The 21,737-nt window shown below is 37.2% G+C and overlaps 4 protein-coding genes across 5 annotated transcripts; 3 read left to right on the top strand and 1 right to left on the bottom strand.

Annotated features, from left to right (window-relative positions):
- The first annotated feature begins 34 nt into the window (after positions 1-34).
- On the top strand, positions 35-2,769 carry LOC103320505 (Chaperone DnaJ-domain superfamily protein). Of its 2 annotated transcripts, XM_008222191.3 has the most exons (7): positions 35-384; positions 472-513; positions 757-885; positions 1,355-1,590; positions 1,832-1,868; positions 2,203-2,260; positions 2,345-2,769. In XM_008222191.3, exons 1-7 carry the CDS (start codon positions 238-240, stop codon positions 2,422-2,424), a joined length of 729 nt encoding a protein of 242 aa, XP_008220413.2. In that variant the 5' UTR covers positions 35-237; the 3' UTR covers positions 2,425-2,769. The 2 variants fall into 2 exon arrangements, with proteins under 2 accessions (XP_008220413.2, XP_008220414.2); XM_008222192.2 differs by lacking the exon at positions 472-513 and having other exon boundaries at positions 87-384.
- Positions 2,770-2,906: 137 nt separating this feature from the next.
- On the bottom strand, positions 2,907-6,968 carry LOC103320605 (squalene monooxygenase SE1-like). The gene is made up of 8 exons (XM_008222314.3): positions 6,451-6,968; positions 5,128-5,239; positions 4,808-4,982; positions 4,463-4,631; positions 4,118-4,336; positions 3,722-3,997; positions 3,351-3,629; positions 2,907-3,264 (listed from the first exon to the last, which is right to left on the bottom strand). Exons 1-8 carry the CDS (start codon positions 6,688-6,690, stop codon positions 3,124-3,126), a joined length of 1,611 nt encoding a protein of 536 aa, XP_008220536.2. The 5' UTR covers positions 6,691-6,968; the 3' UTR covers positions 2,907-3,123.
- A 4,776-nt stretch (positions 6,969-11,744) lies between these two features.
- On the top strand, positions 11,745-13,559 carry LOC103320504 (DNA binding protein). The gene is given in 5 exon segments (XM_008222190.2): positions 11,745-12,152; positions 12,266-12,461; positions 12,570-12,656; positions 13,185-13,307; positions 13,310-13,559. Coding segments are annotated over 5 exon segments (654 nt in total). The 5' UTR covers positions 11,745-11,934; the 3' UTR covers positions 13,340-13,559.
- A 150-nt stretch (positions 13,560-13,709) lies between these two features.
- LOC103320503 (amino acid transporter AVT6A-like) lies at positions 13,710-16,835 on the top strand. The gene is made up of 5 exons (XM_008222188.3): positions 13,710-14,491; positions 14,670-14,822; positions 15,237-15,440; positions 15,835-16,300; positions 16,494-16,835. The coding sequence occupies exons 1-5, from the start codon at positions 14,089-14,091 to the stop codon at positions 16,630-16,632; spliced, it is 1,365 nt and encodes a 454-aa protein (XP_008220410.1). The 5' UTR covers positions 13,710-14,088; the 3' UTR covers positions 16,633-16,835.
- The last annotated feature ends 4,902 nt before the right edge of the window (positions 16,836-21,737 follow it).

Raw genomic sequence — 21,737 nt, 5'->3', positions numbered from 1 at the left:
TTGGAGATCGGTTTCTCTGCTCAGATGTGTCTCCAACTCCATTTCCACTGAGAATTTGAGAGAGAGTCGTATTCCAAGGCGGTGTAAGCGACTCTGTGAGGAAATACAATTCATAAAAGTCCTCCTTTTTTTTTTCTTTTGAACAGGAAAAACCCTAGCCATGGTTGTTGGGTTTCGCGAACATTTACAGTAACAATTGTTGAATTCGATAGCTAAAGCTTGTGACTTTGCGGGAAAATGAGCGACGACGATGGTAATCGGAATAGGAATAAGAATGGCCCGTGGACGCCGCCAAACAGACCCTACCAGGAGAGAGAGGAAGACATGAAGCTTTGGGGAATTCTGGTGTTTGGTCTAATTGGCGCCACCGCCACAACTCTCGCGGTAAGTTCAATTATCTTCATCTTCCTTCTTGTACGAGTGTGAGGCCAATAGGAATTGAGAATTGAGAATTGTGTGGGAATTTGGCAGGTTTCACAGCTTCGTAGGACTGTTGATTGGGTCTATACTCAGGTAGATTTCGTATAAATAATGGGTTTGTCTGCCATTTTGTAAATTCGAAGCCTTTTGTTATTTGTGAACCGAAAGTTCTATGCTTGAGATGAAGTTTAAGAGACCATGGTTAATGTAGTTAAAAGTGCTTAATTAGAAAGTAATCCTGTTCTTTTCTTTTCTTCTTCTTAAATAAAAGTTAATATGTGGGTTAGTTTGTAGTTCTTACTGGAGCTGATCATGTTTTTTATTGCATGGAAAAAGTTGTTCAGATCACAATCATCGTGGAAAGGAGGAAGCGGTAGTTCATTCCGGACATCCTTTCAGGAGGAAGCATGGAAAAAATATAATCGTCGCATGCAAGAGGAGTATGAGGAAGAACTGGAGAGAGTGGTGAGTTTTCATTCTAATTTCTATTTTGGTTTTCAGATTTACTTCTCGGCAACTATCTGTTAATCAAGCAAACGTTGATTGTAAAACTCTGTTAATGTTTTATTTATTTATTTGTAATACTGAAATCTTCCGCCAAATTGCCATTATTGTAAAACTCTCAGAGTGCTGTTTTTTAGCCAATTGCTGTGTTGCCTTTACTCGAACTTTTTTTTTATTGTATATCTCTAAATGCAAAAGGCATACACAAGTCATCACATTGCATCCTGAAAACCTGCTGAGCTTAGAATTAATATTGTCAACTCCAATGTTAGAGTAGTTCTTAGTGCTTGCCTTAAAATGTCAACTCTCTCTCTCTCTCTCTCTCTCTCTCTCTCTCTCTCTCTCTCTCTCTCTCTTTATAACAAAGAAAGCATCCCTAAGATGACTCAAAGGGTTGTTTTTTTTTAAAAATCATGATTGTCATCTGTAGGAACGTATTAGGCGTATGCAAAGTGTGTTCAATAGAGAGAGGAACAAATACAAAAGCAGCTATGAGAGCTGGAGGGAAAATGGTCAAGGTGCATACCATCAACATTTCCAGCGAGAAGATTGGTATTGGAAAACTGATACATCCTTCAAAGACCGGAGGAATAACTACAGGGAGACTCCTAGGGAAAATGCAAGCTATTTATTATCGCATCACTACTCAATATTAGGCCTTGACAGGTAAAGTTGGTATCATGCATAGATCTCCTTTTCTGTGCATTGTTGATAGTCAATATCTGGCTGATGTACCAAGTTGAGTTTATATCATTTTAAGATGTAATGCTGGATTCACTTTGCAATTCCGTCCCATGTTCAGAGGATCAGATCTGTCAGACATGTATTTGCATGATTCCCCAATCTCATCAATAACGTAAACAATAACATAAACTTGACATTTTCACTTCTCTTCTTTTTTGAACAGGTTTAGAAAGGCCCCTTACACGGATGCTGAGATTAAGGTATTCCCTGTGTTTTGACGTACTGTTAACAGTGTTAAGAGCTAATAGATTTTGTCCTCTGTATTTTCCCCTATTAATTTTATGACTGTAATTGGATGTTGGCTGTACCTCATGACGTTTTTTTTGTGGCGGAGATTATGATGGACCTGCTATAACTTCGTGTCAAATATAACAAAAGAGATCATAGGTTCAAACCACAACAAAAACTTGTAGTTCTGATATGCGCGCTGTATTGAAGTTCCAGCAGCTGTTACTAGAGTCTAATCAATTAAAGAGTTTCATAGAGTAACTGAGTCATTTCTTTTGTGTTCTTAAACTTGTTTTATTCTTGCAGACAGCGTTTAGGACCAAGGCAAAGCAATTTCACCCAGATCAAAACCAAGATAATAAAGGTGGGGTATTCTTGGCCATTACCGAATTTTGTTAGCTGATGCCATTGCTTTGCGTTGAAGTTCAATGCTTGTCTTTTGTTGCAGAGGCTGCTGAAGCAAAGTTTAAAGAGGTAATGACGTCCTACGAGGCCATAAAGAAAGAGAGGGGAAACATGAATCTGTGAACCGGCTGATACAGCCTGCGATTTTTGAGACGTTGAAGGGTGCAGGGTTGTGCAGTATTCAACAGGGCACTTCCACCTTTTCTTTGCATTATTAGTTAACAGCAAGAACATAATTCTGAGTAGATTAATCTTAGCCTCTTGATAAAGAATTTGAAAGTTCGTTCTTGATGTTGTATATCATATGGCAATAATTGGTGATTTTTTTTTATACCCACATAAAGTAAAGGCGGGATTTGTATTTGGATTTTGGAGAACTTGCGACTATGCATGCATAGGCTTTGTAATATATTGTTTTAACAATTTTCCAAAAATTATGTGATGTATATAATTAATTGAGTTCTTTTATTTGAGTGTGATTAACTGAAAAATAATTCAGTTGAATTTACTTTGTTTACCATGTGGATGTTCTTTGCTTTTTTATCTTTTTTCTACGGGTTGAATTTGATCCTTAAATAAAATAAACAAATAAATAAACTATGGAGGACATTAGAAGTTTTTTTCTTTCAATTATGTACTTGAAAAAAAAAATGAAGGAATAAACACATAGAAAGAACGAGTCCTAGAAAACAAAATCTGCGGTTACTACAACAAATCTCTGTTTTTCGCATTCACCACCCTCCCCCTTCAACTTCGCACAAGGAATGGCGGGTGGCAGTCCAAACCGGAGCCTCTGCCGGCAGCACGGTTTTCTCAAAACCTTCAATTTATGCTATCTTCAGTCTTTTTCATTTGCTTCTCACTTGAGACAGGTGCTCTGTAATATGCTGGAACAGTAGCGGGAAAAAACATTTGTCTAACTCCTTCGGCCTTAATTATGGGGAATATGATTCCCGAGGCACTCTGCAGCAGAGAAACTTGTCTGGTCAGAAATCATATAAGCATCTCACTAGTGTGAAGAAGAGAAAATACAACCAATTTATACTCACGGAAATTAATCTGGCTCCAATCCAGGCGCGTTTAGGCGATGGAAATGGCAGCAACAGTCGACCAACACCGTATACTGCAACAGCGAAGAAATGGAGAACCAAACTCAACGGGCGAGGGTTGAGTCCCGAGAGTAGAGATACTGGTCCATTAGAGAATACACCCCCGAGACTTAGGTAATCGAAGCAAGCCTGGCGCATTTCCTTCCTCGCTTGATCAGGTGAAGAAGAAAAGACCTTGTAAAGGGCCCCTGCCAATGTATTTATAGTGGATGCCACTGGCTAAAAATCGAAGGATTATATAGACTCGGAGTTAGAATTTAGATAGCGCAGAACTTCGTGTTTTAAAACACCAACATATTAATATAACTTACCTTGCGCAGAGTGTAAAACGATTCAAGATACTTCGACAGTGTGGATGCATCATTTAGGTTGGTCAAAGGCCTGAGAAGATTCTGCAGCACAACAATATCAGACAATGCCACGGTCATTCCTCCCCCTGTTAGAGGGTGGCGCATGTTGAATGCATCTCCCATCAATAGTGCTCCAGGAGTAGGATAGGGAGCGGCTGGCATGCTTCTGTTGGGCATTGTCCTTATGGTACCCTTGTCAACTGCAACTATGAAGGCATCATAAAGTTGAGGGGGAATCTGCAATTGAAGTGCAGAGAAAACATGAAACCAAATCCTGGATTTAATGGGTAAATAGAGATGCAGAGAAGAAAAAAAAGTTCAATAAAGTCATAAAAAGCATATATATATGTACGGTACCTGAGGAGCCACCACAGCCTTCAAATACTTTGCCATTTCACCATTTGAAATGGAAGGAACTTTTTGTCCAGGTACATCAACCAGACAGCGAACCTCTGTACTACTGATTTGATAGAACAAAATAGGAGAAGGGTCCGCTAATATAACATGTCCGTGATTTGCATGCGGAAGATCACAGTTCTCCAGGATTAACCCAACAAAACAAGAAGGCACATCCACCTGCAGAAAACAAAATTAATAAAAAGAAGTTGATGACAGCTCTAGGCATTAACAAAGAAAGTTGAATGTCACATATGTTTTTAGTTACTTTGCAGAAAAATATAATGCTATATATCCAAACCTCACCTTAGGATCACAAAGAGAGCGACGCAAGTTGGAGAAACAGCCATCACAAACAATAGTAAGAGGTGCATATGCTGTCATCTCTTGGCCAGTCTTATTCTTGTATTGCACACCTTTAATTGTTCCATTTTCTTCAAGCAGAGAAGTAACTGTTCCTTGCTCCAATTGCACGCTAAAGAAAATAAAAGAAAAGGGAAAGCATAACTACAAGTGAATAGAAAGTCTCCAAAGAAATGAAATATATTAAACAATAGCACGTGAAACTCGCCACTGAGTCAACAGGCAGAAACAAACAGTATAAAGGAAACCAACATTTGATTTGTATCAACCAAGGGAGAAAATGCATACTTGGGAAGAGTTGCAGCCTTCTCCCGCATCCTCTGTATGAAACGGCCATTGTGGAAGCTCCTTCCAGACACATCTGAGTGAAATTTCTCCAAGGGGTAAGAGAGTCTGGTATTTTTCCCGTCCTTGAAAAGGGCATAGCCAAACACCCGCTGAGCATCAATTTCCTCCACACAATCTGCAGTCAAGATATAATTCAAAGTCCATTAACTAATGATTTCTGCTGTAATTCAGTTAATCAATTCCAACTAATTCACTATGAAACAGAAACTTGCTGCATAAACATATACATCTCCATGGTTAAAAAGTTTGAATGAGACTACCTTCTAGTCCCAGCTCAATTAATTTGAGGTAGCCTCCAGGTTGTAGTAGTTCACCAACAATTCGGTCTGGCTCTTGCAAGTCTCGTTCAATCACATGAACTCGACGTCCATCCTACAGTCCAAAGTAAGTTCATCAATTTCCAAAAGAAATAACTTGCACTAGAAGCAAACCAGATAAAAGAAAACTAAGCAATTGCCATCTCCCTTAGGGCGTCTTCAGCTTTGATGTTTGTTTTTTGTTATTGAAAAAAGTATGGATACAATGTAAAAAATTAAAAATTAAAAGTCAGGCACGAATATGAGCTTGAAAATTAGGCTGCAAAGTACATCAAAGCTTAATTTCAATCCATGATCAACGTTGTAAGCTTGAATCTGGTCAGTAAGACAAAACCTCACAGAAGTGCAGGCCCTTGTAATTACAGGACTTAGTGGTAGTTGGTAACAGATGGATTACTTAGTCTACATTCTTTTTGGTGGGAATAGTATGTCGTATTAGACTCTTCATATATAAGGAATATACTTTTGACAGCAACGCATTCTGTCCTTTACAATCCCCAGTCCTAGCTGGTAGACAATACAGGACATATAGTAGTTATTCAAACGTAATGTTTGAAACAATAATCTAAACAACAAATATAAAAGATTGCAGAAAGATATATTCCTTTAGATTTGTACCTCTACCTGTACGAACTAGACTTTAACAGCACACTTGATCCAATCAAAAGGTCTTAGTATTATCAATTAAAATTAAACACATAGTCATTGATCATATGTATTTTAACTAGGCAACCACTTACAATTTTACCAAAGATCTTACCAGCATCTACAGGCAATAAGTTCATATATAAAGTTTTGACAGTAACTATGCAAGTGATGCAACAACCTCTTCGAAAACTATAAAATTATTAGAGACCATAACAGCAAATTGAAACCATGATCTTTGTTCATATTCTAGCATGATTATCAGAGATGATGTCAGATTAAGTCATAAAGGTGTAAGCTACCTAGATGACATTTAAGCAGGTTTGTTTACTTGTTAAAGCTTAATTCAGAAGGTTATTAGAGTTATTCTGTATAATATGTAGGTGTACATGGTGCTCGTGCTTGTGTGTCACTGTGTTTGTAATTAACCTTAATTTTATATTAAATCAAGAGCGTCTGCTTTTTATTTTTAAGCTTTTCAAAAGAATTCAAGCGCGTGTGCCTCATCGCACACAGCAATCGGAATACCATTCTGATTCAAATCAACAAGAAATGAAAACAAATGTGTTTGTTTGCCGAGAAAATGAAACTCAGAGGCTCAAACGAAGCATATTCTCTCACCTTGCCGAGAGTGTGAGCCAGAGCGGCGCCGGCGACGCCTGCTCCGACGATTATAACGTCGACATCGCCGTCAGTAGATCTGCATTCTCCATTCGAGACCATGACGCTCTTCACGCACTCGCTTCTCTTCTCCACCAAAGCGCTGCGACGATCGTCGTTCCTCTTCACCAGCGTTCTGTACAGCGCCACGAGGCCCAGAACAGAGGCCAAGATCCATCCAAGCAAGTACTGATCCGCCATTTCTCCTCCGAAAATGCGAACTCGATCGAAGCTCTCAGAGACTACAAGAGGACGAAACGACGACGCGTCTCTCTGTTTCTCACTATGTGTCTCTCTGTATTGGCTTTTTTATTGATGCGTCTCTCTGTTTCTCACTCTGTGTCTGTCTGTATTGGCTTTTTTCTTGATGCGTCTCTCTCGCACACGCACACATACACTCTCTTCTCTCGAGTCTCTGGCTCTTCGCTGGCTCTTTGCCTTTTTTGAACGGTTATATGTTGTTGCAACGGTGCCACGATATGTGTGTTGGCAGGGCATGTTCACTTTAAAGTAAATTTAGGTTTTAGTCATAAAAAAAATTTTATTTTTAGAAAAAATCAAAATTTTTTCAAAAAAGACAGAAAAATTTCTTAACTTTCAAATTAAATACATATAAATATAAAGGATTTCTTATGAAATCAAAAATAAATAAAGGTAATTTTGTTCATTTTAGTTTCTTTTAAAAAAATTCTCTCCCATTTTGCTTTTTCGAAAACGCCTCCATACTTTTTATAGGGCTCCACAAGTCACAACGACAAGTATGTCACAGCTGTACAATACGATGCGTTTGGTTGGATTTCTAACTTGTGCCACGTGATTGTTCTTGCTTTAGCTGTGCGTATTGAACCCCAGGTTGACTGGTGCTTCACTATTATTCTAAGTTTTTATGTTTTTTTATATTTTATTATCACATATTATTGAGGGTGTACTCAATTAAGATTTTAAAAGAATTTTAAAATTCATGTGTATTCAATTAATATTTTAAAAGGGTTTGTACAAATTTGGGTGTATTTAATTGATTTTAAAAAAATACATCAAAATCTAGATGTATTCAATTATAATTTTTTAGAAGTCAAACAAAGTTTATGTGTATTCAAAAAATCATTTATTTTGAAGTAAATAATGAGTTGTCCAATTTCATTAGAATTTAAAGTAGCAAGTATAAATACAAAGTGCCTTAACAAATTTTATGTAAACCCTAGAAACTTTGAAAGTGCTTTACGTTTTCCAGTCTTTGAACTTGTGCTTGTGAAATAGAGGTAAAAAATTTCCTCTTTTTCTACTACGCTTTTATATATGTATGATCTCTCATCAATAGTCTTCCAATAGTCGTTGTACATCATCATCATATATCATATATTCTCAATATCGATAGTCTTTCAACGTGTGTTTCTCTTTTTCCCAATGGTAGTTGTTGCTGTTACAAATAAAAGCTCCAATCTCTTCTCTTTGAATATTTGTTGTTATTGTACATCATATATCAATGTAAAATAGCATCCCAATTATTTTTTATACTTTTCCTTCTTTTATTTTGGTTGATGTTAATTTTTATTTGTTTTTGTACATTATATTATGTTATAGCCTTCTTTATCGATATACAGGCATCCTTTCTTCTTCTTCTTCTTTTTTTTTCGGCCTTTTCTTTCTTTATTAGTTGTTTACAATGTTATATGTGCATTTCTTTTTTCTTTTCTTTTTTGGTCATTAATGAAGATGGAAGAAGTAGACGCCGTACTATGAAAAGAAGAATCCGAGGAAAAAAAAGAAGAAAAAAAATGGATGATGAAGAATTAGAGAAACATTATCATGAAACCATAAAGATATTGTTGATGGCAACAAAAGCAATAGCTCAAGTGCTAAAAGAAAAAGGGGAAAAAAAGAAAATAACATTTTAGAACTTTAATCAACTCTTTAAAATCCATGATAAAACTTTAACAAATACCATTAAAATCAATCAAATTCTATGCGGAGTTGATAGAAATCAATTGAAATATATTGAACTCTATAAACTTTATAACTCCATTGAACTCTTTTAAAATCGTAATTGAATACACTTAAAAAAATTACAAGTAATTTGATTTCCTTTTGTTTTATAATATTTTTATTGTGTATTATTGGGAGTTGGAAGTTGAAAGTACAAATAATTATAAGGGAAAATTTTATCATACAATAATACGTAAATTATTTTAACAATTACGGGTTCATTTATCTCTTGTTGTATGGTAAAAGGATTATATTAAAGCTTTTTATCCATCGCCATTTGGTCTAGTAATATTCGATCTAAACTTTGGCAGTCTATTAACAATAATAACAATTACTGATTATGTCAATAAAATAATCATCAAATTGTATCTTATGTGTATGTGATGTCTTATTCATTTAATTAGTATTATTATTCTTATTGTTATAGAAAAACTATTATTGTCACTCAAAATAGTTATTATGTACTATTTGATATGTAATTTTCGATCTAATGAGATTATGGAAGAAATTAGATGAATAAATTACTGGTTGCACTGTGAATAATTTGACCAAAATTTCGTCTTGGGTTTAAAACTTGGAGTCAAGGCTCTCACTTCGAACAGTTGTCAAACAAAAAGAACGTCGGGGGACTCGAAAAAAATAAATATAATATTTAGGATACGAACGTATTATTATATAAAATCACGTGAATCCGATTTGTACAGTATATTATTCAAGAATAATTAAGCTGCCATGCTGGCAAGGCATATGATCTAAAATGAATAATACTGTAATCTGATTGGTGGGCGTGACAGGCATTACATGTTTTTTTCGGAACTTTAAGAAAGGATATTTGGGAAAAGAAAAAGTGTTGAAATTGGATCAAGAGACCAATATTATTATAATTCTTAGCCAAGAAAAAAGAAAAGAAAAAAGAGAGAAGATTCAATATATTATAATTCTCAAACTCGTCACGCATTAACTTTCTGATTTAAGTGTTTAATATATAAATAGTCTAAAACAAGTCCTAAAATTAGAAACATTGATTAATTTTTTTGTGACAGTATATTTTATGCATGAGTTCTAGCTTTCACATTAATTTTTGGATGTTTTCATCCTCTCTTTTGTGTAATCTTATGATGTTATCATAAAGCATCTTTACCCAAAAAAAAGGTATAATCAGCATTAATTTGCAATATTAATGTAAATGATATACCAAATAATAGGAGGAGTATTCGGACGACCAAGGTCCAAGACTAAAGAAATTGTACTCCGCCGCTGAAGAATTAGGCAGGCACACTCGTCCGTACGCCGTCAATAATAATGCAACAATAATTTATTTTTTATGAATTAGTCAGTCAAAATGAGTAATACATGATATAAAACCAATTGGCGGCATCGGAGTGTAGTTTGGGTTTGCCACTTGCATCACATGTGTTAAGAAATATGTCCAAATTAACGGCTTCTAGTTATTAAGTTGCCTAATGTAAAATCCCGCGCAACAACATACAAGTTTGACTCAAGATAAGTGAGCTTCACCATGGCTAGAAAACGTTTTTGGTCCACATAGCTATAAACTTTTGTTAATTTATTGTACGGAATCCGTCCAATTTTAGTCCTTTATGTGTTGTTCGCGTGTTATTTTTTCTATAAAAAAAAAGGGTTAACGACAAAAGGCACCATGCTAGTTTAGGTGGTTCTCAATATGGACTGGTATTAATTTTATCAATTTATACCATTACGTTTGCAACATCGTCCAATTTCATCATTCCGTTGAGTGTGGTCAATCGTTAAATACTGACGTGTCCATGAGACCCACCTACTAACCAACCAGTTCCTAATAAAATGATAAAATAACCTTTTCTTTTTTTTTCTTTTTATTAAAAAAAACCAACCCCTTCCCTGCCCAACAAACCCAGTGCCCCTGTTCACCCATTCTCTCCCCGCACCAACCCCAGCCCCCAACCCTATTTCTGTCTGGAGATGATCTTCCTCACGCTGTCAAGATCAAAGAGCCTTTCAGCATTGTAGGTGAATGACAACAACCAGGAGGTCGTCGATTGTCACATGCTCCAATATCGTTGAGATACGCTTCTCCAGCTTGGTCTTGCTCGCGCTCGAGGTGTTGACGAAGGTTGCAGATCTAAAAAGGCAGCAAAGGAAGTTTATCGACAACACCGATTTCTCGACTGCCTTTCTGGGTTTTCCCAATCGTGGGTCCGAGCCTTCGATGATGTCAGCAGTGTCGCAACAAGACACCGGGAAGGATCTCAACCAAACTTGGCTGCGACCTCCATTATTTCCAGCGCTTTGCAGGAGTCATAACATCTAGCTCCAACATCCACATAAGTCACGAGCTTGCAGCAATTGAACAAATCAATAAACGAATGGAAGCTGTAGGTGTCTTTCATGTCGATGTGGACCACCGCAATCCCTTTGGGCCTCAGCGTCCGTACGATCTCGACAGCAATCTGTCAGCTTAGTCAACTTCTCGAGTTTGCCGTTGCTGGAGAAGGCCTGGCTTGCCTGAGGTTGGCTCCATCTCTATCAAATATGCATCTTTTTCACATAAACAAAAAGAATATAGGGTTTAGGGAATTCTGGGGTTTTTCTCACAATCAATCAAACAATGAATTCAATTTTTGAAAATTGAATAATCGTATTATTGGAAGAGGGGGAAGGTTTAGGGATTGGTTTAGTGAGAGCAAGATCAAGTGGAGGTGTGGTTGGCTGGCAGGTGCTTTTAAAAGAGAGTTACATATCTTAAAACTATAGTGCGGGGAAGGAGGATGGTCAAAGCCAGAAGCCATGGTTGGTTTTTCGATTTTTTATTTTTAAAATTATGTTATTTTATCATTTTATATAATTTTTTAAGAAATTGGTTGGTTAGTAGGTGAGTCTTACAGTAGACACGTCAGCATTTAACGATTGACCACATGGTCAACTTAACGGAAGGATGAAATTGGACGATATTACAAACGTAAGGGTGTAAATTGATAAAATTAATACCCTGGGGTTCATTTGAGAACCAACCCAAATCAACAAAGTGTCTTTTGTCATTAGCCCTAAAAAAATTAATGAAAATTGACAAATGTTGTATTCTATTATGACAAGACTTTGTAGTTCGATTGGTTAAAAGTACTTATTATAGCATATGAAGGGGTTCTTCCCCCTCTCAAATATCTCTTGTATATTAAAAGAAGAAATCATATTCTATCCAATATAATTTTAAAAAAAATTGTATTATTCTTAAAATTTACTAATGCCACGTCGTCATGCTATGCAAAATGAGTTTTTGAGCCCAATGCAAAAAGGGCCCAACGGGCCTGTTGGCAAATCCATTAAGGTAGAAACTCGACTGAGAAGCAGAAAATTAAAATTAAAAGGCGGGCGTAGCGGCATTAGCGGGAACTGATTTGCGGAAGGCGAAAGAAACGAACCAAACCAAAAAGGCGAGACGCGGTACAGCAAGCAACAGCAAAAATGGAATTTGAGTGCTCTACTCTGAGTCTCTGGAGAGAGGCCCTATCTTCTTACTCGTCTCGCATCCAATCACTCAACAAACCCAATTTGGTTTCTCTCGATGACTTTTACCGCACCAAGCTCCCTTCTCTCCTCCACCAACGAAACCCTAGCCCCTTCATCACCACCTCCGAGCTCTCTGACCTCATGCGCTGGAAGCTCACACGTGGCAAATGGCGGTACCTCTCTCTCTCTCTCTCTCTCTTCTTCAACGTTTTTGTGCGTCTATATATCAATTTTGCTGTTAGAATGAGGAGTGTGCTAAACTTGTATGTAAAATTGTGGATTTGAGGCCGAGGCTGTTGGATTTCGTATCGGCTTTGGACGAGGCCGTGGTGAAATCGGCCTCCCAAAAGGCGTTTCAGGCACTTCCTGATATCTCAAAGGCTATCTCTGAGCTCACGGTGCTCAAAGGGGTGGGTCCCGCCACCGCCTCTGCCGTTCTGGCAGCTTACGCTCCTGACGTGGCGCCCTTCATGTCCGACGAGGTGAATTAGCTTAGGGTTTTGAGTGTAAATTTTGGGTTTATTGTTTCTCATTTGAGTAATGTCTTTCTGGTTGATTTTCAAATTTAATTTGTGTTTGTTTGGTAACAGGCTATGGTTGCAGCTCTTGGCAACTCCAAAGACTATACACTCAAGCAATACCTGTTATTCGCAAATAAGTTACAGGAGAAAGCAAAGGTCAGTCAATTTCTTCAGCATTGGTGTAACTCGGAAAATTACTTGATGACTGCAATGCAAGCATATAACACATGCACATTATACAAATTTAGTGCCAATTAATATAGTGTAATACTGTATGTGGAACAAAAATCGTAGGGTGAGTGCGGTTGTATCATATGATGGGTAGATGCGCAACCTCCCTCTCGCATCTATCCATCATATGATGTCCATGTGATTTGATGATTATGAGAGGGCACGCATACGCCCTGCCCGATTAAACTTTCTCAGGGCTGATTTTCATCCTCATGAGCATGAAAGCTGCTATCATTGTAATTCCAGCCCTTTTTTTTATGGTGATTGAGTGTAGCATGTCCATTTTTCCATACTAAATTAAATTATCATATTAAGTGTGACAAATCTGTAAGTTGTGATAATTTTAGTTTGGCATGGTGTTAACAAGAATATTATCTAAACTAATGTCACATTATTTACTTTTCCATGGATTTTGCTGCCACTTTTAACTATCTGCTGGTGGAATGTATGCAGGAACTGACTGCCGAAGAGGAGAGCTTCACACCATCAGATGTAGAGAGGGCTTTGTGGAGTGGTGCTGTAGGGGCCAAGCTGCCATCTTCGCAATCAGATCCAGACCTCAAAACTGATAAAAGTAAAAATCCAACAAGAGAAAGCGAAAGCGCTGATGTAGTGCTCTGCCATTTAACTGGCTTTGGCAATGCTTGTAAGTTCTACTAACTAACTTCAAAACTACATTAAAATGCTGTACAAGCAAGTATTTTATCAACTCTCATGAACAAAGCTTGTGCTTTGCATATGTTGTAACCTCTCTGTAGCTTGTGCTTTGCATTTTGCAAACTATGAATCATTGACCCATATGAGTAAATATTGTCTGAATTTATTTTATTTTATCAGTTTCTGGGATCAAAAAACCCAATTCAACGTAAACTAGAAGCCCATTTGAACTTTGGCCCTACCATTAGCAGTTACTGGTAACATATGGTTTAAATGAAATTATAGAGACTTTGTTGGTTTCGGTCTATGCTTGGTCAAAAAACTCTGCAATACGTTAAATTGGTCACCCCATCTCAAAGAAACGCGTTGAATAAAATTTGAAACACCCAATTGGAATGAAATCCATAAAAAAGCCAATTATCTTTTATGGTCTCTCCTATTTATTGGGCCATCCAAATGCTTTGCCAAATCGCAAGGAGTTTCCCAAGCTCTTCTTTTGTCGTTTGCTTTAACATAACGGCCATCCAATTCCAAGCTGTAATAAAATCTGCAAACGTGTCAACGCGCTATTCGTTTCCAGGTCGGTTCCTGTGCGGGCAACAAATCAGATAAAAATCCCCCTCCCCAAACTCCCTTAACGGCTTCAGACCCAAAAAAACTCCCTCAACGGCCAACCCAACAACCCCCATAATCTACCAAAATGACAATTGTCTCGTCGGACAGGAAGTACCGGCGCAGCCCCAAAATTCCGCTTCTTCCCCAGAAGCACGACGACCATGACTCCGCCGAGGTCGGTTTCAACGGCGCGTCGTTTTCCGGAGCCGTCTTCAACATGTCGACGACAATCGTTGGAGCCGGGATTATGGCTCTGCCGGCGGCGGTTAAGCAGTTGGGCCTGATTCCGGGCCTAATTATGATCGTTTTGGGGGCTATGTTGACGGAGTCGTCCATCGACATGATCATGCGGTTCACGCGAGCTTCCAAGACAGCCTCGTATTCGGGTCTGGTCGGCGACGCTTTCGGTGGGCCCGGACGGACCCTCCTCCAGCTCTGCGTCGTCGTCAACAACTTGGGCATGCTCGTCGTCTACATGATCATCATCGGTATAGTTTCTGCTCAACAATACTTTTTATTTTTAATTTCTGGAGTTTATTTATTTTTTTGGTATAGGGTTTTTGGTCAACGAGGTTCAGACTATGGGAGTTTAGCTGCTAAGCGACGTCGTATGTGCCCCAGCTTATATTTTGGGAAGGGGCTAATTTTGGAATTTTGGTGTTTCAGGGGATGTGCTGTCGGGGACTTGGTCGGAAGGAGTACGCCATTCGGGTGTAATAGAGGAATGGTTTGGTCAACGTTGGTGGACCGCACGATTCTCGTTGCTTCTTCTCACCACGCTCCTTGTTTTGGCTCCTCTTATTTCTTTCAAGCGCGTGGGTACGTTCTCTACTTCTCTCTCTCTGTTTTTTTTTTCTTGTTAATAATTACATATTTTGACAAATTGTAGTCGCAAAAAAACTAGTTGCATTATATAATGTAGCCCAAGTTAGTAAATTGCTAGCAATTTTCTGGTCCTGCTTGTATTGTCATATAAGCAGCTACAGTTCTGGCAATGAGCTTGCATTAGTTGTTTTGCTTGAACTATTTTAAGACTCTGAACTTCCTCGAGTTATTTAGGAATGAATGGAGGCAAGCGTTATCATGTATAATTAGGAAGAAGTGTTCATATGTTCCTAAGAGATGATATCCGATCAAATACCATGTAAATAGAGTTTCAGCTGTTGACTGGCATAACAATTATTGATTCAGTGACTGATTTCTGTACATATATATTATATCTTTTTGTGCTAGATTCGTTGAGATACACATCGGCATTGTCCGTTGCTTTGGCTGTTGTTTTCGTGGCAATAACAGCGGGAGTAGCGATCTTTAAGTTGATGGATGGAAGCGTTGCATTTCCACGTTTGATGCCCAAACTCGTTGACCAGGCATCATTTTGGAAGCTTTTCACTACCATTCCCATTCTAGTCACTGCCTATATCTGCCACCACAACAGTAAGTACTCCATATGCAAATAAGCCTGCTAGATTTCTTTTGTTTTTATAATAGAATTATTGTTAAGGAAATAATGCTTTGCAGTAATTTGAAGATGATATTAGTCCATTAAATTTGGTAATGAATACTAAGGGAGTGGTTAACAATGGTCATGTTACATTATATTTTGCCCGTAAGATACAAACGACCACCATAATAGTAGGCACTGATGTACTACCTCACGGCAAACTACTTAGTTAGTGACTACAGTTCAAGCTTATCAAGTGACTCAGTGGATACACTTTGGTTCTAATTTCTACAACCATGGTGCATATTGTAATCTTAAATGGCATTTGATTGCTTAATACAAGGATGTGTATTCTATTAGCTGACTACTTTTCTAATGCACTTGCAGTTCACCCAATAGAGAATGAACTGATAGACCCTACCCAGATGAAGTCAATAGTGCGGACCTCACTTGCATTTTGCTCATCTGTTTACATTGCAACCAGCTTCTTTAGTTTCCTTCTCTTTGGGGATCACACGCTGGATGATGTGCTGGCAAATTTCGATGCTGATCTTGGAATTCCATATAGCTCATTTCTTGATGATATTGTTAGGGTTAGCTATGGTGTCCACCTGATGCTTGTTTTCCCCATTGTATTTTTCTCCCTTCGCCTCAATTTAGATGGTCTTCTCTTCCCCTTTGCCATTCCTATTGCATTTGACAATCGAAGATTCTACACAGTAACTGCAGCTCTCATGGGTTTTATTTTTCTTGGAGCCAATTTTGTGCCTAGCATCTGGGATGCCTTTCAGTTCACAGGTGCTACAGCTGCCATCTCCGTTGGTTTCATATTTCCTGCTGCCGTTGCGCTTAGGTAAGCAACGTTTACTATGATGAACTTGTTATAACAACATTGATAGAATTGCACGTCAGCTCACACACTTGAACAGAAGGACAAGCTAAAAATAAAAGGTTGCATTTAGCACTTGATGTTTTAATTGACTGAGAAGAAACCTTCTCTGCTTTGACCTAAAAGCCATGCCTTCCTCCTCTGTCCTGTTATGCAGGGACACTCATGGAATTGCAACAAAGAAGGACAAACTAGTGTCATGGGTGATGATCTTTTTAGCAGTCTCCTCAAGCACAGCGGCCATCTCCAGTGACATTTACAGCATTGTCAGTCGTGATAAACTCGCTGGAAGCTGACATACGAGAACAGCAAGATTTTCCATTCGTTTCATTTAGAATTAGATTAGATTAGATTCCTACTTTTTTCCATACTTCTTTATACACACCTTTCTTTAACTTTTTTTTTTTTTTTTGGAATAATAAAAGCCTACTAATCATTGAACATTAAGAAAATAAAGCGATTGCCTTATCATGTTGTTATGTGGAAAGAGTAATTAGCTTAACCAGGGAGGTGTAAATAATGATTCTTAGTGGTCCCCACCAAACACCAAAGCTGTTTCGCATTGCGTTGTTGTGGCATTATTCGACTCAAAGCTTTTCATCGGTTGGGATTGGATGATCATCTGTGCTTGCTTTTTTAACCTAGTTTACTGGGTCGTTTTCAAATGTTCTCAATTGTGACAATAGCATCCGAAACACACATGGCCTGCCCTTTTCTCTTTCTCTCCACCTGGCAGAACAGCTGTTCCACTTGATCTCAATTCACCAAGACATGAAGATTGATCAGTTTGGTCACATTTTTCACAACCTCAGAAGCTCTTTATATTGTTTTCGTTCACTTCTCATGGTTTCATGGTTTCTCTGCGCCAATAATATAAAATATACAGAAAAGCATAAATTATATGTTGCCCACAGAAAATTTTCTTTGGGATTGTTTATTTATCAATCTGACGTCTTGGTTGTTGTGGAAATCATACAAGTCGATTTGCCTTTTGGTCGTCTTCAACAACTAAAATATATAGCCGGGCCTTGTGTTTGTCTCCTCCTTGATTTATCCACGTGTATGATGTTATTGCTATTACTAGTTTGTCTCCTCGAGTAGAAAAATACTTTCCCATCATGTTATATAGCTGGGCCAGTGTCAATTTTACAAAGGCTGATGTTTGGTTTTCTCTTTCGAACTTGCGTTTAAAAGGGCGGGTACACTGTCCTAACTTACATTCATTTAAAAGGACGGATACATTGTCCTAACCTACATTTGCCTAACATTATTTAGAGGTTTATAATTGTGGACATTATTTGAACAAAAGACAAAACCATACTATTTTTGCCAGTTGCATTGCATCTTAACTCGGATAAAAGTAAAAACCAATATATTTGATGGAAGATTCCATGACAGATGGTTCTACACGATAGAAAACGATGTTTGAAAGATTCAAAATTAGACAGAGTCATCCTGAGCCAGTAGGAAGGAGCTTTAGCAGAATGAGACAAACAAAAGTTTGGAGCATTTGGGAGCGGCTGGAATTTGGCCATGCCATGCCTATATTCACACCTGTTTTTGAATCTTCTGTTTATATTTGATTGAGATGTTCACGGCGCTCTCTTTTTTCAAATTTACACAAACATTGCGTATAAGTATTAAGTAAGAAGGTGATTGGCCCGTGGTCCGTACTGAAACTGTTGTTTGCATTACTAAAAAATAAACAAAATTATTGTATACATCGGATGTTAACAAAAGTTACAAAACATAAATCGTAATTACGGTTTTGTTTATTTTTGAACTAATAAAATATAAGGGAGATTCACTATTATACCCAATATAGAAGCCCAAATTATAAATAAATAAAAAACCTTATATAAAATGGACTTTAGAAACATATCCAAAGCCAATTTACAACATAACAAAAAGACTTTTAACTTCTTTTAAATTACAAAACTGTCATTGATTTCTTAAAATAAATCCAATCCCAAAACCTCATAAAAATGCCCAAAACACTCAATAGGCCGAGTTGAAGCTAATGGAACACCCTCTCCCAATTATAGCTAAATGCATATGGCAGTTAACTAGGTTGGATTGGATCCTTGGCCTTAACAAAACCTCCCATCTTACTAGACAGAATGAAATCTCGAGCATTTGACTTGTTTGCTATCTCATCCTTTTTTGTGGTGAAAGCATAAAGGATTGTTGAGAAATGGCATCTTATCATCACACTAATGATGTGTCAATAATAGAAGAAGTGCAAAAAAAAAGTAAAAATTTGTGACTTGGATTATAATAGCAATGAATTTGTTTGAGAGGAATTTTATACATATCATTATAGTCGAGGTCGACAATGAACTTGAACTGTTTGGACATCCTCAAAAGTCATGAGTCACAATACTAAAAAGAAACAACTCAGAGGGAATTACAAGACATGGACAGCATTACATCCAAACACGAAAACAAATCAGCACGTTTGCAACGCATAATTGGATGATTTCAACCAATCAGACAACGACATGTCAATTCCACGTTTGCAGAAAACGCATAATTGAATTTGAATATACAAAACAATTTGACGAAACAGTCCAAAAGATATTTCTCGCAGTCGTAAGCTTTTAAAAGTTGATTTTGCTAAAACAAATGGGTTTTTTATATTATAATACTTGATTAATGATTGATTTATATAATAAAGCGCAGTGTTGGTTCGTGGTGACACATCACATATATGATATCAAAACACAGAGATACAAGTTACATATCATATCATTGTGATATAACTAATGTTACTAATACAATTAATTATCAATTAACTAGAATATTAGTACTTGACTAGGAGCTATACTACTCTGAATTTGCTTCAAACCTGCCATGGACACTCATTATGATCCCTAACGCATTTAATTATGGATTAAATGCAGTGCTCTTTTATCGCACCTATCACCTAATCTTTGATTAGATTTAAAGAAATAAAATGCCACATGGACCTACATGTCCTCTAACTTTTATAACTTTCTACTTTGTTTAATTCGTTGCTGAATTAAAACTTGTATTACTTTATTTCTTCTTCAAAATTTTAAAAAGAAAACAAAGAGGAAGAAATCAAAATCGAAAGCAATCACAGTGGAGCTGTCATCCACAATAAAAAGTTGTATTATCATTGCTATTCCAAAGCCAATTTCGCCCTTTAAATATCATTAGTTCTGTAATACAATACTAATTCAGTCATTAGTGTCCTAATGCATGACATATATTTCTGTGAAATTTTATAACCAAACCGTGCGACCTAACATTATTGTTTTTCAAGAAACATGTTATGATTTAAATCGTAAAAGTGAAATAAAATGCGTACGTGCAAAAGATTTATAGTTTAGATAATGCACGTACTTTAAATTCTATGTTCGATTTTCCATTCACTGAGTACCACTGGATATTAAAAAATAACACAAAAGAAATACAATGCTTATTCTGTAATGAGACTGTAAATAATTTGGTTGGTGTAATAAGTTATGAATGTCGCTCACGTAATATTACGTGCATCTCGTTTCATTGCATGGGTTTAAAATTTTCATCTATAAAAAAATAAAAACGATGGAACGTTTTTCTGATATGAAGTGGGTGGGATGACGTGGCAAGTAGCCGGGAATTACGCACAGAGAGCTGTGGGCAGGCCAGTCACTGTCGGCTGTGGTGGGCACCCAGTTATGACCGAGGACCACCGCCATTCCACGTATCTCCTCTTCCGGCCATCGTGGCACACACTTTATGAAAACCTGGTTGTCACGTGCGGTTTGTGATCCTAACTCATCGATCTCATGTGTCAAGATCGACGGTCCATGTTATACCTCCCAAGAATCGACGGACCATTTGTTTTACAGTTTTTACTCCTCGTCCTTGTCTCAATATTACTAGGCTACTAGGAAAAGGGTCTATATTCTTGTCAGTGGAACAAAAAGACAGTTTTAACCCTTATCCTCTATGTATGCACTCTGTCCCATTCATCTCCTGCCAGACATTTTTTCAATTTTTTTTTTATGGAGGAGTTTTTGAATTTTGAAAAATGGCTCGCTGCTCTCACTTTACTGACATGCCTACGCCACGAGATTTGTTACTGTGCGGCGCGTCAGCATAGGAGCACCACCGTAACAGCCTGGTGCTCATAATATTTACCCGTAATTATCCCCAGTTCATAAACTGAAAGTTGTCGGTGGGTAGCGAGGAGGCGAGGGTAATTTAGACAATTTGTATTATCTTATGTTGTCCTATCGATTATAATTTCTTATGGCGCGCCAGACACTAGTGAACTCGCAAGCAGAGGGCGCGTCGTAAATCATGTTCATAGAATAATTTTGCATTAGTTGGATTAATCAACATATTCAACCTCTCGATTTTCCCTTGTTTAGTATTTTTTTTTTTTGGACAAACGATTAGATAATACAAGATACTTTTACAATTGGCTAATACACCAACAACAAGACTAAACTACCACTATTAAGGTATCGAACTCATCACAAATATATATCGTTTTCGTCATTCATGTAAGTTATCTTTCAATCAAATAAAAACAAATATTACTAAATCAAAGGCTAATTGATGTTTTGTGAAGTTTCTTTAATAGACTTTGGAATCAAGACGAAAATAATGAATCAACTTCAAATAACAAAATAAATATTTATAGATTATGATCAAGTGAACTTAGTTGATCATTATAATAAAGTTAACATAACTTCGTTTAATTACATAAAATTCAAATGGCCATGCGCTCTTTTGCATGACAAAATCTTGAAACTCGCTACTGAAAAATAAATGTCATATCAATTTTGGTATATAATGTTGACCACATTCCAAAAATACTCATTAACAACCGGCTAAATATAATGATTTATTTATTAAGATAGGCGAGTCGTTGAAGTATTTATCTTTGTAAACCATGATTCATGATAAATTAATTTGAATTCTCACTAATTATCTAGCGGTGCCTCCACTTTACCATTTTGAAATTTATGCTATTTTTATGAACAAACCAAAATACAATCTAGTCGATAGTGTGATGCACGCTCTTGTCGTCACGTGGATGATGTCCAAAAGCACTGTCCCTAACTAAACCAGCTCATTTGAAGCTTGGAATTAGCGAGACTGGTCTGGAGGGACGTGGTCATTCCCTCCTCTTCGTCCAACAAAATTCTAACAACATCCATTACTCAGTAAATAAAACTAAAAAATAATTATTAAGAAACTGAAAACAAAACCAAAATGAAAACCTTGTTATTTTTTTCACTTTTGTCGCATCAAAGACGCACTTGGTGGTGGCGGTGGTTAGATGGTCACCCTGTCTTTCTCGTTGAACTTTCGTCTGTTTATTTTTATTGTTATTATTCACTTATTATAATTTCCAATTTCCATTTTCTAAGACTTGAAA

This window comes from Prunus mume, linkage group LG2, assembly GCF_029339155.1.
Source record: "Prunus mume cultivar Tortuosa linkage group LG2, ASM2933915v1, whole genome shotgun sequence".
NCBI classification, from domain to species: Eukaryota; Viridiplantae; Streptophyta; class Magnoliopsida; order Rosales; family Rosaceae; genus Prunus; species Prunus mume.
Note: the sequence above shows the minus strand (reverse complement) of the source record. Positions and strands in the feature narration are given on the sequence as shown.

Coding starts and splice junctions, on each gene's coding strand:
- LOC103320505 (XM_008222191.3), top strand. CDS start 238: ATGAGCGACGACGATGGTAATCGGAATAGGAATAAGAATGGCCCGTGG. Junction 514..756: donor TTGATTGGGTCTATACTCAG/GTAGATTTCGTA, acceptor GCATGGAAAAAG/TTGTTCAGATCACAATCATC. Junction 2,261..2,344: donor TCAAAACCAAGATAATAAAG/GTGGGGTATTCT, acceptor CTTTTGTTGCAG/AGGCTGCTGAAGCAAAGTTT.
- LOC103320605 (XM_008222314.3), bottom strand. CDS start 6,690: ATGGCGGATCAGTACTTGCTTGGATGGATCTTGGCCTCTGTTCTGGGC. Junction 3,998..4,117: donor AGGCTGTGGTGGCTCCTCAG/GTACCGTACATA, acceptor CTTCAATTGCAG/ATTCCCCCTCAACTTTATGA. Junction 3,630..3,721: donor CGTTTTACACTCTGCGCAAG/GTAAGTTATATT, acceptor TTCGATTTTTAG/CCAGTGGCATCCACTATAAA.
- LOC103320503 (XM_008222188.3), top strand. CDS start 14,089: ATGACAATTGTCTCGTCGGACAGGAAGTACCGGCGCAGCCCCAAAATT. Junction 14,492..14,669: donor CGTCTACATGATCATCATCG/GTATAGTTTCTG, acceptor TTGGTGTTTCAG/GGGATGTGCTGTCGGGGACT. Junction 14,823..15,236: donor TATTTCTTTCAAGCGCGTGG/GTACGTTCTCTA, acceptor TTTTTGTGCTAG/ATTCGTTGAGATACACATCG.